The 16,382-nt window shown below is 36.1% G+C and overlaps 1 protein-coding gene across 3 annotated transcripts in view; it reads left to right on the top strand.

Annotated features, from left to right (window-relative positions):
• LOC306843379 (laminin subunit alpha-4-like) overlaps positions 1–16,382 on the top strand; it is a 59,227-nt gene that overhangs the window by 23,903 nt on the left and 18,942 nt on the right. For all 3 annotated transcript variants that reach the window (XM_079374834.1, XM_079374836.1, XM_079374835.1), the window contains 19 exons: positions 2,532–2,615; positions 2,818–2,969; positions 3,068–3,178; positions 6,566–6,677; positions 7,239–7,403; positions 7,493–7,686; positions 8,140–8,256; positions 8,440–8,588; positions 8,727–8,868; positions 9,105–9,198; positions 9,440–9,556; positions 10,569–10,754; positions 11,284–11,423; positions 12,244–12,408; positions 13,075–13,220; positions 13,807–13,969; positions 14,877–15,010; positions 15,516–15,687; positions 16,115–16,246. In XM_079374834.1, the coding sequence (XP_079230960.1) occupies positions 2,532–2,615; positions 2,818–2,969; positions 3,068–3,178; positions 6,566–6,677; positions 7,239–7,403; positions 7,493–7,686; positions 8,140–8,256; positions 8,440–8,588; positions 8,727–8,868; positions 9,105–9,198; positions 9,440–9,556; positions 10,569–10,754; positions 11,284–11,423; positions 12,244–12,408; positions 13,075–13,220; positions 13,807–13,969; positions 14,877–15,010; positions 15,516–15,687; positions 16,115–16,246 (2,675 nt within the window). The remainder of the gene's footprint in view (positions 1–2,531; positions 2,616–2,817; positions 2,970–3,067; positions 3,179–6,565; positions 6,678–7,238; positions 7,404–7,492; positions 7,687–8,139; positions 8,257–8,439; positions 8,589–8,726; positions 8,869–9,104; positions 9,199–9,439; positions 9,557–10,568; positions 10,755–11,283; positions 11,424–12,243; positions 12,409–13,074; positions 13,221–13,806; positions 13,970–14,876; positions 15,011–15,515; positions 15,688–16,114; positions 16,247–16,382) is intronic.

The raw sequence follows: 16,382 nt of genomic DNA, 5'->3' as shown, positions 1-16,382 counted from the left end.
TTTAGTTATGTTCAAATTCTGAAATAGTTTTGTGTTTTTTTGTGGTTTCATTGGTAGAGCAGTTCTGAATTGATATACATATGTAGTATGCAGTGTCTTATGGAGTCTCTAAATAGCATTTTTGAAAGGATTCCTAGACTTTTCTTGAAATAAAATATCCAAATGACTTTTCCAAAGCTTTTCTTGAAATGAAATACCATAAAGATGTACTTTCTGTAAGTCTTTACCTATAAAAAATTTATTATTTCATATTTTATTTCAGGAAATATTTAGGCGTTTTTTTTCAAAAATGCCATTTGTAGACTAACCAAATGACTAAATGAGTCAGCACTACAAATGCTGTTCAGAAATAGTTTTTTATTGTGTGTTTTGGTGGGCAGAGCAGTTCTGAATTGATATACATATATGTATTATGTAGTTTTGACTCATTTGGACATTTGTTTACAAAGTGTCTATTTGGGGTCTCCAAATGGCTTTTTTGAAAGGACGCCTAGATTTTTTTTAAATAAAAGCTTACAGAAACTACATTTTTGGGAGTATCATCCTCAAATTTGAGTCAAAACATGGTCAGATGTTCAGCTTTATCTTTATGGTGTTTTCAGGCCTTTGGCATGAAAGTCTCATCCATTTTTCCCTTAGTGAGCTTCATTAAAACATATCGCGAGTCAATTTCATGTATATTTTACCTTGTTTTACTCTATTGCTATACTAATTTTGAGTTATTATGACTCTAGAGTAACAAAGGATCAAGTGTCTAGTTTCAAACAACACCAGATTTTTAAATATAGACCTTAGGGTTCAAGAGCTACAGACATTTTTATTTGGTTATATCGTTTTTTACAAAATGCTCAAAAACATTGCTAAGAACTTCATTTAGACAACTTTAAATGCGATTTTCTCAATACTTTGATTTTTTTGCACCCTCAGATTCCAGATTTTCAAATAGTTATATCTCGGCCAAATGTTGTTGTCCTATCCTAACAAACCATACATCGATGGAAAGCTTATTTATTCAGCTTTCAGATTATGTATAAATCTCAATTTCAGAAAATTGACCCTTTTGACTGGTTTTGTGGACCAGGGTCAAATATAATGAAAGTGCACAGCAGATCAGGGTAACACTTTATTGTGATAGTCCACTTTATACATTCTACTATCAGTAAGTAACTTTGCAACTACATGTCAACTAGCAGTCATTAGAGTATTAGTAGACTGTCTGCTTAATATCTTCTAACACTTTACTTTGATGGGTCCAAAACATACAACATACTGAGTATGAGAAACTTTGCAAGTATATGTCAACTTATTCTACTAACCCTAAACCTACCCTAACAGTCCACTCCGAGAGTTAGTAGACATGTAGTTGCAAATTAATGAGAATTATTTGACATGTAGTTGACATATAGTTACAAAGTTACTTATAGTTAGTAGAATGTCTAAAGTGGACTAGCGAAATAAAGTGTAACCCAGATTAGCAGTGAAAATTTCACTTAGCAATGGTTTTAAGTAATTTAAACAACACAGTCATGGCTTGTGAATTTGGTGGGAGAATGCAAAGGGGCACTATTCATCACCCTTGTCCCAAGCAGAACAGTTGAACAGCTGTTCCCACAACCCATCATTCATAATTTCGTTAAGGGATCTACACACCCACACAGCCGCTTGACCATCTGCACATAAGAACATGGATTTACATTTATGATGTATTTCCTATGACATCAACATCTCCCTCTTAACATACCAACCACATTTGTGGTCCAAGCTAGTTTTGAGTTTGGTGTGTTGAAACAGGAAATAAAAGAGAGGTAACAGTTGTAATAATTGTCTTCTCAGAAAATGTTTCAAATAGTTTAACCCCATCTGCTTAGGGTGATTTAGTGTCATATCGTTCCAGATGGACTGGATGATGGTGAAATCAAATCTTTGTGGATGTTTCTGGCAGACTTCTCGTGCATACAAAAATCTTACTAGATTATTGTTATTGGCAAAAAGAATGTTTGGAAATGTAAACTGATATTTCCTACTGACACACTGCAGTAAAATATAGAAATAACTGACTTTTTTTGTTGTTTCTGATAGTTTGTGTATCCTTATTTCATTCAAAACGTCAGTGAAATATCATCATTTTGATTTTCTTTTTTACATATGTTTAAAACGACTCAGGATTAAAGTCAGTATGAAATTAAACCACATCTATTTAAAAAAATTCTCATTGTTATCAATTCATCCATGCATTATTTATTTATTTATTTGACCTCATAATGTCTAATCAAAGTGTCATAAATGAATCTCCATATGAAAATGATATTTCTGTCTGTAATGTGCCTCCACTGTTAAGTGAAGTGCCTGCATCTTTTTTCTTTTTCAATAATCCATTACACTTGGAATGTCTCGACCTGCCGCTACCTCTGTTTCATAACAATTTTAACTGTCCTTTTGTTTGTCATCAAGGATGTGTAGTTGCTTAGGGTGTTCTTTTTTGTGTAAATGTTTAATAAACAAAATGTGTACTGTGTGTTTCTATTTCTCAGAATGTGATTGTCCTGAGGAGAATTGTGACATGCACACAGGAGAGTGTCTACCTGAGGCCTCGAAAGTCAGCGAGTGTAATAACGGTGAGTTCAATGACACAAAAGACAAAACAGCAAAATTAAGCAAATTTGTTAATATGTTCCTGACAGTTCACTTTCTAATGTTAGAAATGATTTTGTACAACAAACAAATAAATAGAACATTATAGAGAATTACCAGAACATCATAGAGCCATATTAAAAATATGATAACCCAGTATGATTTATAAACCTCACCACCTCCCAGACTGTGATGCATGTATCTGGAGTCTGATCGGAGATATTCGTCAGTCCAACAAAACTCTGGACCAAGTGAGAAACAGCGTGCTGAACATTTCTACAGGAGCTGCTGCCAACGACAGATTAAAGTACTACAACTACACTGCACACAGATTACAGGTAACCACACACAAGCCGCACACAGTTTACAGAAATATGCATCCAGAGTATGTTATATTTAATAAATAGTGTATGTTGCGGTCACTGTGTTGTAACAGGATCAGTTTTTAGGCTGGAGAAATAAGTATGCAGTGATGAGAGCAGATACAGGGCGTCTGGAGGAAGAAACACAAAAACTGTTTACTGACATGGAACTGGTCGCAGAAGAGGTGCCTCTCATTCCAACACTTCCTGATTTCATTTATTCATTTATTCTGAAATTCCTTAAAGGTGAAGTGTGTAATTTCTGCACCACTTACGTCACCAATCACTCCCACTTTAAACTCATGCCAACCTTGTCAATGATGAGGCCTGTATCACTAGTTGAATAAACTTAGGGTTACAGAACTGATATTGGTTTGACAAAAGCCAAACAATTCCTAACCGTCTGGGTTTGAATAGTACAATAACACCCTTTCACGAACATGACATTTTTAAAAACAAGAAGTGTAAGTACATAATTGTTGTGTGGAAATAGGACCAAAAGCCACATCTTACAACTATATTTATACTTATAAAACAACATACGGAACAATGGAAATGCAACAGCTATAAATACTCAAGGGCTAACAAGGCTAATAAGACACGGATGCAGAAAATTAGGGACTAATAAGGGGAACAGGAGATGCTAACAAAACTACGAGCTAAAATACTGTACAAGACAAAGGCACAAGGACATGGACTGCTTTACATTTTGGTACAAAATCTAGTTGTGATATACAGATCTAGAAGACGGGTTAGCCATGCAGTCTGTTACTGTAACAGGGGCTTTGAGGAAAAGATGGGAAGCCTCCAGACTCTTATGAGGAGAGTTAAAATAAAGCAAGCATACACAGACAAAATATAACTTTTTATTGTTGGAGCCAACTTTCCTTTGACAACACCAACATGAACTGCCGCATCCCAATCTGCGCATGGGCCATAAAACAAACATCACATTAAAATCAAAACTTAAGAATGAATCAAAACAAATTGTCCAACATGAAATAAACAAAAATAATCACACAAAAGTAATCGTACCACAAATCTAGGCTTGGCTCAACCTTAACTTTATGGTACAGGCCTCTAGACTTTGATAGTGCCACAGGTTTGATGCAGTAGCATTACAAAGCCAGCAGTTTTTAGGAAAATCACTTGCTCACTGTATGCTTACTTAGTGTCTGCATATGAAGTTGGCATAGGAGAAAGTACAAACCCGATTCCAAAAAAGTTGGGACACTGTACAAATTACGAATAAAAAAGGAATGCAATAATTTACAAATCTCATAAACTTATATTTTATTCACAATGGAGTATAGATAACATATAAAATGTTGAAAGTGAGACATTTTAAAATGGCATGCCAAATATTGGCTCATTTTGGATTTCATGAGAGCTACACATTCCAAAAAAGTTGGGACAGGTAGCAATAAGAGGCCGGAAAAGTTAAATGTACATATAAGGAACAGCTGGAGGACCAATTTGCAACTTATTAGGTCAATTGGCAACATGATTGGGCATAAAAAGCTCTCAGAGTGGCAGTGTCTCTCAGAAGTCAAGATGGCAAGAGGATCACCAATTCCCCCAATGCTGCGGCGAAAAATAGTGGAGCAATATCAGACAGGAGTTTTTCAGAGAAAAATTGCAAAGAGTTTGAAGTTATCATCATCTACAGTGCATAATATCATCCAAAGATTCAGAGAATCTGGAACAATCTCTGTGCGTAAGGGTCAAGGCCGGAAAACCATACTGGATGCCCGTGATCTTCGAGCCCTTAGACGGCACTGCATCACATAAAGGAATGCTACTGTAATGGAAATCACAACATGGGCTCAGGAATACTTCCAGAAAACATTGTCGGTGAACACAATCCACCGTGCCATTCGCCGTTGCCGGCTAAAACTCTATAGGTCAAAAAATAAGCCATATCTAAACATGATCCAGAAGCGCAGGCGTTTTCTCTGGGCCAATGCTTATTTAAAATGAACTGTGGCAAAGTGGAAAACTGTTCTGTGGTCAGACGAATCAAAATTTGAAGTTCTTTTTGGAAAATTGGGACGCCATGTCATCCGGACTAAAGAGGACAAGGACAAACCAAGTTGTTATTAGCGCTCAGTTTCAGAAGCCTGCATCTCTGATGGTATGGGGTTGCATGAGTGCGTGTGGCATGGGCAGCTTACACATCTAGAAAGGCACCATCAATGCTGAAAGGTATATCCAAGTTCTAGAACAACATATGCTCCCATCCAGACGTTGTCTCTTTCAGGGAAGACCTTGCATTTTCCAACATGACAATGCCAGACCACATACTGCATCAATTACAACATCATGGATGCGTAGGAGGAGGATCCGGGTACTGAAATGGCCAGCCTGCAGTCCAGATCTTTCACCCATAGAAAATATTTGGCGCATCATAAAGAGGAAGATGCGACAAAGAAGACCTAAGACAGTAGAACAACTAGAAGCCTGTATTAGACAAGAATGGGACAACATTCCTATTCCTCAACTTGAGCAACTTGTCTCCTCAGTCCCCAGACGTTTGCAGACTGTTATAAAAAGAAGAGGGGATGCCACACAGTGGTAAACATGGCCTTGTCCCAACTTTTTTGAGATGTGTTGATGCCATGAAATTTAAAATAAACTTATTTTTCCCTTAAAATGATACATTTTCTCAGTTTAAACATTTGATATGTCATCTATGTTGTATTCTGAATAAAATATTGAAATTTGAAACTTCCACATCATTGCATTCTGTTTTTATTCACAATTTGTACAGTGTCCCAACTTTTTTGGAATCGGGTTTGTAGTTCAACGTGTAGAAAATTGTTTATGGTTATGAGAATGGTGAAGTGGCATGACTATTATAACACATTTCAGTTGAACAATATTCAGTATTTATTTCAGTATAACGATCAGGGCTGCGTTTCCCAAAAGCATCATATTTCAATGGGTCTACGATGTACTTAAGCTTACGATGCTTTTGGGAAACGCAGCCCAGGACAGTAGAACTGTGCTTTAGTAACATGTTGACGCCAGGTTTGATCACTTGTCATACTAATCCTAATTTTGCAGAATCACAATAGAAAAAGAAACCATAATCATGCCAATCCGTACAGATCATCATGATTTACCAAAGTACCAGTACAGCCCAAAGGTGTAAAGTTGCTTAATGACACCCTTTACCGTTACATTGTGACCAAATTTCACATGAAAATAATATTGCCTTTTGTCTTTTTCCTAACTTTCATATTCTTCTCATTCTGTGTTCACGTCATGTCAGAATTACTGTAATTACAAAATGAGAAGCTGAGCTGTTGTCTGTGTCTACGGTAATGCCATTATAAAGCATGAGGAATGACAACAAAAAATTCTACACATGGCATGGCATGACACAACCCAGTCTCTCAGTTTATGAATAATAAAAACAATGGTATGAAAAAGCTGATATGATTATATTCTCCTTGTACATCTATCCAGCTTCTTCTATCCTTCATGCTGCATTGTTTGCATTAGGGTGAACAGGTGCTTTCTCGTGTTCTTCCAGGTGAAATGAGGAGATGTTTGTTTTATTTTGTCAGGAGGAAACAGTGCAGTTATTGGGAGAACGGGTGGATCAAGACACACTTGATAGCTCCACGCTAGCAAAGACGCTTATTGCTAATCTCTCATCACTCAATGATCTCATTGAAGGTAACATGAGACCTTGTGAACTCAGTATTTTTTGTTTTTGTTGCGCTGGGGAATATCTAGGTGGTCTGTAGGCTACTACCTGGAGAAAGCTGTCTGTTATCTTTCTTAAGTAGTACTTGGAGCAAACTCCCTTCAGAGTTGCCAACCGTTCCACATTAGTCTGGCCCAAATTAAGTCATCCTGATTGCAGTACAAATTAGATTAACAAAGTTGAATTTGGGTGTACTATATAATGTGCTGGTAAATGTTCTGTTCAACCACTGTTTAACCACTACATATCTTACACCAGTCAGAGCTGTGTGAAGTGATGGGAAACAGGCAAGAATGAGGAAAAAAATTAGATTTAGATACATTTGATTAATCCTCGAAGGGAAATTGAATTGTCATGGCAGCTCAGTACATTCAAAGAACAAACAGAAATACAACATAATACTGTGAATACAATTCAATTAAGCTTCTTGTATCTTAAAAAGCTGCTTTTATTTGATTCTGTGTTTAGTTATGTTCTGAGTCTAATCTTTATCTTGGCATAATACATTTGTATGTGTGTGTGTATTTTAGTTATGATCAGGGATTGGGAATTATACGGTGTCTATCAGGAGATAGATCCTCAGGTAAAGCTGCAGAAAATAGTAGAAGCCGAGCGGATCTTGGGCTGGATGAAAAATCTGGACCTCTCTTCTAAAGAGCCACTCGCTATTAATGAGTCCTCCGAGGCCCATGAATGTGAGGTTTTTTTTTGTTTACTTCTAACTGAATTCTGCTTGTGTGTTTATGTGCTCTCATTCAGCTTCTGCCTTTGTGTCTGGTTGTAGTGTTCCGACGTGTGCGCCATTTTGAGAAAACTCTGATGACTACACAGGGGCGTCTGTCACCAATGCAAGAAGTGCTGGGTCGATTCACCTCCAGACTCTTTCAAGCTCAGGATCTCCTCAACAAAGCTGAAGACACACTGCAACAGGCACTCAACAAATACAAGACCAACCAGCTCAAACTACAGAGGAGAGAGGTATCTTCTTTTCAATTTCAGTTTCAACTGTGGTTGACATCTCTAGTAGTTTTTGTTGTGATTTAGTTTTTGTGTGGCAGGTTTGGTGTAATTAAGTGAATACTGTTCATCCTAAATATTCAAGATAAGAAGTGTGAATTGTAGTATGTTGAAATTTGCATTCAAAAGTTACCCAGATGGTCTACTATTTCTGGTGGAAATTCGAAGTGCAGATCCGTGCATACTCTAATGGATAAAATTGCCCCTAACCCACTGTGCTTTGGAAGAGGATTTGGTTCAGAACTACGAACACACATAAAATGTGTTAAAAAAAATTATAAATGTGCAAGACCAAAGGGGTTTGAGTAATTAATAATTAGTATTAACTCACCTGATATTTATTTAAAATACTCCAGTCAGATACAAGGTTTTAATGTTTATATTGTGATCAGAAACATCTCCTTCTTTTCTCAGGCACAGCAGCAGCGTCTGAAAGACACCTATGACAGTGTCAATCAAAGTACTGTTACTGCTGGGGTAATCGTCTCTGAGGCAAACCAGACTGTCCTTGAGATGGATGATATGATCACGGTAAATCTTCATTTGATCAACTTTCTGCACAGCATATACTGTAACCTACTGTAGTCATGCAAATTAAAACTAAGAGTTTATATTATACATTTGAACAGCTTATTCCATATTTTCAATTAACCCCTTTAAACCTTAATGAATGCATTTATTGTTACTTTTGTCTTATTCAATCTGTATGTAAAGAATGTGAGAGAACAGCATGCAGAAATCGATGGGGCTCGCGTGTTACTGGAGAGAAAGACAGAGAAGTTGTCTCAGTCAGACCGAGATCTAGTTCTGAGAGCCGAGGAACATGCTGATGATCTGCAGAGACATGCTGAAGAACTTCAGTAGTGAGTTTCAAACCAGAAGTGACTAATGTTATTTCTCCACCTGTATGATAGACTCTCATCCATGAGTGTCACAAAACGGCTGTTGCATCATTCCAGCACTCAGATGACAATTGCTATGGTCTTATTTCTTTTATTTAGTAATTTGAAAGGAAGTGATGCAAATGGACATGTACAGAAAGCCCTGAACGCCTTTAATGTGTATGACAATATTGTCAAAAACATAGATGATGCTAACATCACTGCCCTGACCGCTCTCAACATCTCCAGCAGTACTCATGACGTAAGCATACTTTGATATTAATATTTCTGAATGATTAACATAAATTTTTCATGGTATCTGCACAAGACTCCAAGATACTTAAAAGAGGAGAATGGAATTATTGTAATGGTGAAAAGAAGAATCAATTTCTTTCAAAAACATAAATGTCTTGTATTTCCACACTTTTGAATGGCAATGTATCTCTGTGCAAGGTGGTTAATGTGGTTACTTCAAATGTATTCTGATATTTCTCTCAGGCTGTTGATGTATTAAACTCTCAACTGAACCTCAGGCGCTCTCAGAGTAACGATATCTTCTCAGAGGCCTCGTCCTTGAACATTAAGCAAATAGGTAAAACAGAGAAAGTGCTTTTTTCTACTTTTTCTACTCGGATAAAACTTGCTCCACATTTCCATAGAATTGGCAATAGTACATTAATAGTACAGTATCTTGCAAATGAGGAACATCACAAACACTTCGTCATAAGAGCCAATAATATTTATAGTACACATTGCCAAGTTTAAAATATAAACAGTAGTTGTGGATTAGAAGTTATTTTAATGCGGAATGTGTGTTGTATTTTGTTTTGCAGATCTTGAATCCACAGTCCTTGACAATAAGAAATACATTGAAGAGACCAATGAAATGATGGAAAGCTCCTCTAAAAAAATAGCTAAGATCATTAGTGACATCAGTGCAATTCATAAAGGCAAGAATAAATGGTTCCATGCCTGCTTATGTTGTACTACCATCTCTGTTTGTCTTGACAACTTTGGTTCTGAATTTGGCATTTCTGTTTTTATATGTTTACACTTCATATTTCTGTTCTACTTTTATATATTCTTATTATTCTTGTATTTTTACCTGCTAAAAAATAGTTTGAAGTCAGTTAGTTCTATCGTTTGCTGTTGTGTGTCAGTAGGAAATATCAGTTTACATTTACAAACATTAATTTTGCCATTAATTGTAATAATCCAGTGAGATATCGTTGTTTGCACAAGGAGTCAGAAAACAGCCAGTGCTCCACACGGAGATCTGATCATCATCCAGTCTGTCTGGAATGACATGAAGAAACAGCACAAACTGAGACAGACTAAATCCAGAAGAACTGTGGCAACATCTCCAAGATGCTTTAAGAAACCTACCTGCAAAGCTACTTGAAAAACTATGAGCAAGTGCACCGAGGGCAAAAGCTGCTTTAAACACAAAGGATGATCACACCAAATGTTGATTTAATTTAGTTAATAGAGGTTAATTGATAAATAAAGTCAATTAAAATTTTTGACAGCATCCTCATTTTAAAGCATTTTACACAAGTGCCTAAAACTTTTAACAGTACTGTAACTTTGCTGGTAGGTTTCTTGAAGCATCTTGGAGACGTTGCCACAGTTCTTCTGGATTTAGTCTGTCTCAGTTTGTTCTGTTTCTTCACGTCATTCCAGACATACTGGAAATACTATTTTAACAAAATTGTTTCTTTTAATTATTTTTTTTTTCCATGGGGAGTGTTATTTGCCTTTAGTCGAAACAAAACAGGTTTAAAACCTTCATGAAGAGTTCCAGTCAAGTTTAGAACTAGTATAGAGACTGCTTGTGTCAGAGTTCCCAATGACAGCAGACCAGTTGTGTTTCTGTGCTAGTATTGCATGTGCATTTACAGACATTTGCGTTATAATACATATTTGTGAATAAGTTTGTCTTTTTGTGTGTTGTTGTCTCAGATCGAACTCCGAAACGTTTGCAGTTCACTCAGGAAGTGGCTGAGGGCACTCTGAACCGCTCTGCTGAAGTGTTGCAGATGGTGACACCCATCTTAAACAGAGTGGAGGAGTGGGATAGCAACATGAAAAATGAGGTGTACTCCACCGCAGCTTTTGAAGGCACTGTTCTGTCCGCCGGAAAGGCTGGTATGGTAGCCCTGCTCACCTCCACTCAACTGAGTAGCAGTACCATTTAAATATAATTTAGGTAGCAACAGTAGCTTTTGAATGTTCTATATGTAGAAACTATAGACACATTTACAGTGTTTGGACTGCTACTCATTTTTAAAATACAAAATTATATCATGCTGATGAAACAAATGTTGATTACAAATGAGAAAAAAAATTGAAATGAATAATGCTAAAAATTGTATAATGAAATCTGACCACAATTTGGGTTTGCCATGTATATTTATGCTTATTCCAGTATACCATTCTCAGGCTTATGTTCTAATTCATTCTAATTCATATGGTATACTGAAGCATTTTGTGTGAGGAGCGCTATTTACATAGCACATAGATTTTCTTCCTATATCCACCTAATTTTAATGGACAAAGGCAGCAGTTTGGAACAGATATATTTGGCCTTTTCCACTATTGAATTCGTGTAGGATTATGAAGAGTGTTGCAAATGCTTTCCAACTCAGTTTGCATATGTTTATTTGTATGTGTTTAGTTGAAAACCTGTCAGAGATTGTGCCAGAGCTACTCAGTAAGCTGCGTGTGGTTGAAGAGAAAAAACCTGTTAATAATATCTCCACAAACATAATGAAAATCAGAGAACTCATCGCACAGGCCCGCAGCGTCGCAAAGAAGGTACATCAGGCAAAACAAATAAACATCATCTTGACTGATCCACATATAAAACGCAACACATTTAGTCAGTCACATTCAGAATCTCCACTGAGATTTTATTATAATAATATAAAAGCCTTTCTGCACAGACTTACCAAAAATTTTAATAAAATCTCTGTGAAGAATTGCACAAAATTCACAAAAAACTGCATAGTCTTGTGTCTTTGTTGTGTCTTGGAAAGGCTTAAAACATTGTATTGAATACATTTTTAAATGTTTTGGAGTAAAACGTATGAGTTGCACTGTTGCATGCTACATATTTAGCAAGTCTGTAAAACCTGAGACCAAGAGGTATAATCATTGGGACGTAAGTGAAAAGAGTGAGAGCAATATTTATTTTGTATTTCAGTTGTAAATTAAAAAAAAAGTAAAAAGTACTTTTTAAAATATTTTTCACAAGTGTAAACTGCACACTATCCAGAACTTGACTTGAGCATGAGAACTTGACGATAACAGATTTGACAGACTTGACTTGAACATGAACATGAACACGAATAGTCTTGTCAAAACTCACCAGCAATGGGTTACACAAGAAACTATGGAAATGCAAGGGCTATATTTACAGGACTATGGGAATCACATGACAAAAAAACTAAAAAATATTGTACTAATATCGTTGAGTTTTATAGTTCCCTATGACTAAAGAAATTCCTTTTGAGTTGGAGCAATTCAAGCTTGAAGAACCTCAATTTTGCCATTTTGGCCAGTTCCATATTATACTACAACAAGAGTTTGAATGCCTGTAAGTGTAAAAATGAAACTTTTTTTTCTATAATTGCAGGTGCAAGTGTCCATGAAATTTAATGGCCAGTCTTCTGTAGAAGTTCATCCCCACTCCAACCTAGATGAGCTAAAGACAGTCACGTCCATCAGTTTCTATATAAGAGTGGACCCAGACAAAGACCCCATAGAAGATCGCTTCCTACTCTACTTGGGAGACAAGCAAGTAAGCACTAGTGAGAGAGAAATGGGCCTGAAAGGGGGGAGTGGATATATCATTCATTCAAACACAGGTTTAGGAATGATTATTGTGTGTTGCTGGAGACATAAGATCATATTTTCATTGACAGAGCAAAAATAAACAAGAGTAACATGCAATACCATGAAATATGACTTACTTAATTTCTTGTTTATTTTACTGCTGTAAGAAAAGAAATATGAGTTATTGCAGGTGTCTGCATTGCAATGGTGATTAGTATGATCCAGTAAAGTATTCCAGATTATTGTAGTCTGCTGTATTTCCCACAACCTAGCATTTAGAAACTGGCAGCAAAATGAGACATTTTCACTGTTATCTGATTTGCATAGTGACTTTAATGACTCTAGCTAAAGCAATATAGACAGCATGTGCAAATAAATGACACTAGCAGCTGGAACAAATGACATTTAGTGAGCTCCTTCCTTAAATAGGGTGTTTTCTCATTTCATTCAGTTGTTGGCCCAAACTCCAATTCTATTCCACCCCCTCCCCCTTTGCTGTGTAAACCACAGGACATCTGCATCATAAATTTATAAAGAAGGCTATAATTATTCATTATTTATTTATTTTTCATATGCAATGCATTGTCCTGTTTAATGTTGATTCTACTTTTCTCTCTCTGTGTGTGTGTAGGGACGTAAGGACTACATGGGACTGGCCATAAAGAATGATAATCTGGTGTATGTGTATAATCTGGGAGGAGAAGTTGTAGAGATTCCTCTCAGTTCAAAGCCAGTCAGCTCCTGGCCTCCTGTCTTCAATCTTGTTAAAGTGGAGAGGTAGAGCAACTGCTTTCATTATATGAGCATGCATAATGTTTTTCTTAAGAAACTGTTTACAAAGTACAGCAGTCAAAAATAGGGGTCAGTTTAAATCCAATTATAGTACAAATATCAGCACTGTTTGTTGTGCTGAAGTTTATAGAGCCTGTTGCTGTTTTTTTTTTTTTTGAGATGCATCCCATTTTGTGATGCACCAAAATTAAAACTACATTTAAAATTAAAACATGACCATAATTCAAGATTTCACTAATGAACATGTTCCATAATTAAACCCGTTTATTAAATAATTTTGCGGCTGTTGTAATAAGACTTGTTAGGAAGGTTTCCTTCTTTTAGATTTTCTTTAGTCACCAGTTTGCATGCACTGAAAAAAAAAAAAAAAATAGAAAAAAGAAAAAATTTGTTAGTAAAGTTCTCAATCCTAAAATTGTGTGTGAATGTACAGCCAAAGGAAAGTGAATTTGTGTATGATGCTTTTACATCAAATGCATGTCAGATGTTTTGCCAAGGGAAGACCATGCATGCAGATATTTGTATATAGTACTTAGTCTATAATCACTAGATTTACCCTTCTTTCTGGTAGGTTGGGTCGGCATGGTAAAGTGTTCCTGACGGTTCCAAGTCAAGACACCACCGCAGAGCAAAAGTTTATCCAGAAAGGAGAGGCAGATGGGACAGACTCCTTGTTTGATCTTGATCCTAAAGACAATGTTTTTATCGTGGGAGGAGTGCCTTCTGATGTAAAGGTGCAAAAATCTTTTTTCTAAGGATAATGTCTCAAATAGGGGTAAAGGCTCTGATATACTCACTGTGAAGTTCTTTTTCATTCTTTTTTTTTGGGGTAAAAAGTTTGAAATGCCTTTGCAGCTGTATACTCTCAGTGAACATCCCAATGCTTCCCACAATGCTCAGAGTGGTATTTAGATGAATATGTAAATTTGTGCTGTGCTTCTTCTCTCAATAACAAATTGGTGAGAAAATAGCAGTTAAGAAGGCATCTGATCATAATGATGTGGATTTGTTGCACACGCTCTGCAGTTTAGCACTTCAGTCAAGTAAAGTAACGTTATGTTTACTTATATAGCACTTTATGCGATAGTTTGCACAAGCGACTTTATAGTATTAAACACTTCAATTTATACTATAAACGTTTTTCAAAAGACTGAACAGAAGAAATGAACCAGTAAAAAAATTCACATCAGAGAAGGTGGAGTACAATGATAGTGTGTTTACCAGCCAAAATTAATTTTTCTAGAAATTTGCTTTGGCAAGCTGTTTCAAACTCCCAAAACAAACTTCTGAAGTATATCAGGGTCTTAACCCTTTATTTCGATAGTCCACTTTAGACATTATACTAAACCTTAAGTAACTTTGCACCTATGTCTACTACAAGTCATCAGAGTTTTAGTAGACTTAATATCTGCTAGCACTTTATTTTATGGTCTCCAAACAGACATTCTGCTGACTATAAGTAACTTAGCAAGTACAATTAAACTTTTTCAAATAACTCTAACCCTAACCCAACATAAAAGTCTATGAATACTCTAATGAGAGTGGATTATCGAAAGAAAGTTTAACCCAGTTAAAGGGTAATTAATTATTATTTTTTTGGTAACAAATTCATATGAATAAATGTCCATCATGTTGTTCCAGCTTCCTCCAGCTTTGACTTTGGCTCCTTTTGTTGGTTGCATTGAATTAGAGACTTTGAATAATGATGTCGTCAGTTTGTACAACTTTAAGCAACTTCACAAAATGGATATTGTGGACTTGATGCCTTGTCCCAGGTAAAGAAACCCTTCCTTACATCCCTCCATGCTTTAAACCATAAACATTATGTACTGTACGCTGCCTAAAGCTGGGGCCAAACTGTTTCATATGGCCTCAAGTGTTAATAGTTTATTTAGCTCAATCAATATTCCCTTATTCCGTTTATGGGTTTTGGTTTAATACCTACTTGATTAGCAAGCAGAAAATGGCATGAATACAGTTTTAGGTCTCATTAGCCCAATAAGCATGCAAAACAATATTTTAGGTATGATGAGATGAGTTGCTCAACTCTAAAAAGGTCTGTCCATGCATCAGTAGCTCTATGAATGTGCTTGATATCTTGAAAACATATAGTTATTATTGTATGGATTCATGCTTTCACATTGTAAATGTTAAGATTTTTTTTTCAGATGTTTCTCACATAAGGTGTCTTTTACGCTTGAATGACGTCAGAGTTCATGCTGTAAGGCACGTTGGGCTGTATATGGTCTGTTTATACGTTGTGGTCTGTGTGTTTTCCAGGCATAAGTTGGCTTTCTCTCAGAGTCGTGTGACAAGCTATTTGTTTGACGGCAGCGGCTTTGCTTTAGTCAACAACATTGAGAGAAGAGGCAAAATTGGCATTGTTACTCGGTTTGATATCGAAGTTCGAACTGTTGCCAACAATGGCATTCTATTCCTCATGGTTAATGAGGTAAATATGGTTCCATTATAAATGTTCTTCTTAAATTATTTTGCTCTGGGACAAAAATAGAAAAGTGAAAAAAAAACCTTAATAGAAGGTTTTACAATTTAAAAAAAAAAAAATCCTTTGTTGGACATAACAAGCTAAAGTATAACTATAATTCCAAATTATTCATGAATAATCTTTAGAAAAAAAAAAAAAAAAAAAAAAAACATTATCGATGCTGTTTATACCATGCCTTGCAGTAATATTGGCACCCATTGTAAATATGACCAAACATAAATATTCTTTTCTCCTGTTCATTCACAATCTTCAAAAATGTATACTAAATTTTTGAGGCAATTCAGCTTACTCACTGAAACACTTTACCCCACTCTGCCACTACAGTACATAAAGTGAATGATTTTTATATTGCATTGTTGGATTTATGCCACAGACAAATTATTTCGTGCTGGAGCTGAAAAATGGGTTTCTCCGTCTGATGTTCGACTTTGGTTTCACTAATGGTCCAGTCATCATGGAGAGTAACTTAGCCAAACTCCAGATCAACGATGCTCGATATCATGAGGTAATGTTGTCTTTACACCACTTCCAGGGCATTCATCAAGTCAAGTCACCTTTATTTACATAGCGCTTTTAACAATACAGATTGTGTCAATCTGTATATATAAAGTCATATCTTTAAACATAATATGGCCACACAT

Source organism: Barbus barbus (assembly GCF_936440315.1).
Source record: "Barbus barbus genome assembly, chromosome: 24".
NCBI lineage: Eukaryota > Metazoa > Chordata > Actinopteri > Cypriniformes > Cyprinidae > Barbus > Barbus barbus.
Note: the sequence above shows the minus strand (reverse complement) of the source record. Positions and strands in the feature narration are given on the sequence as shown.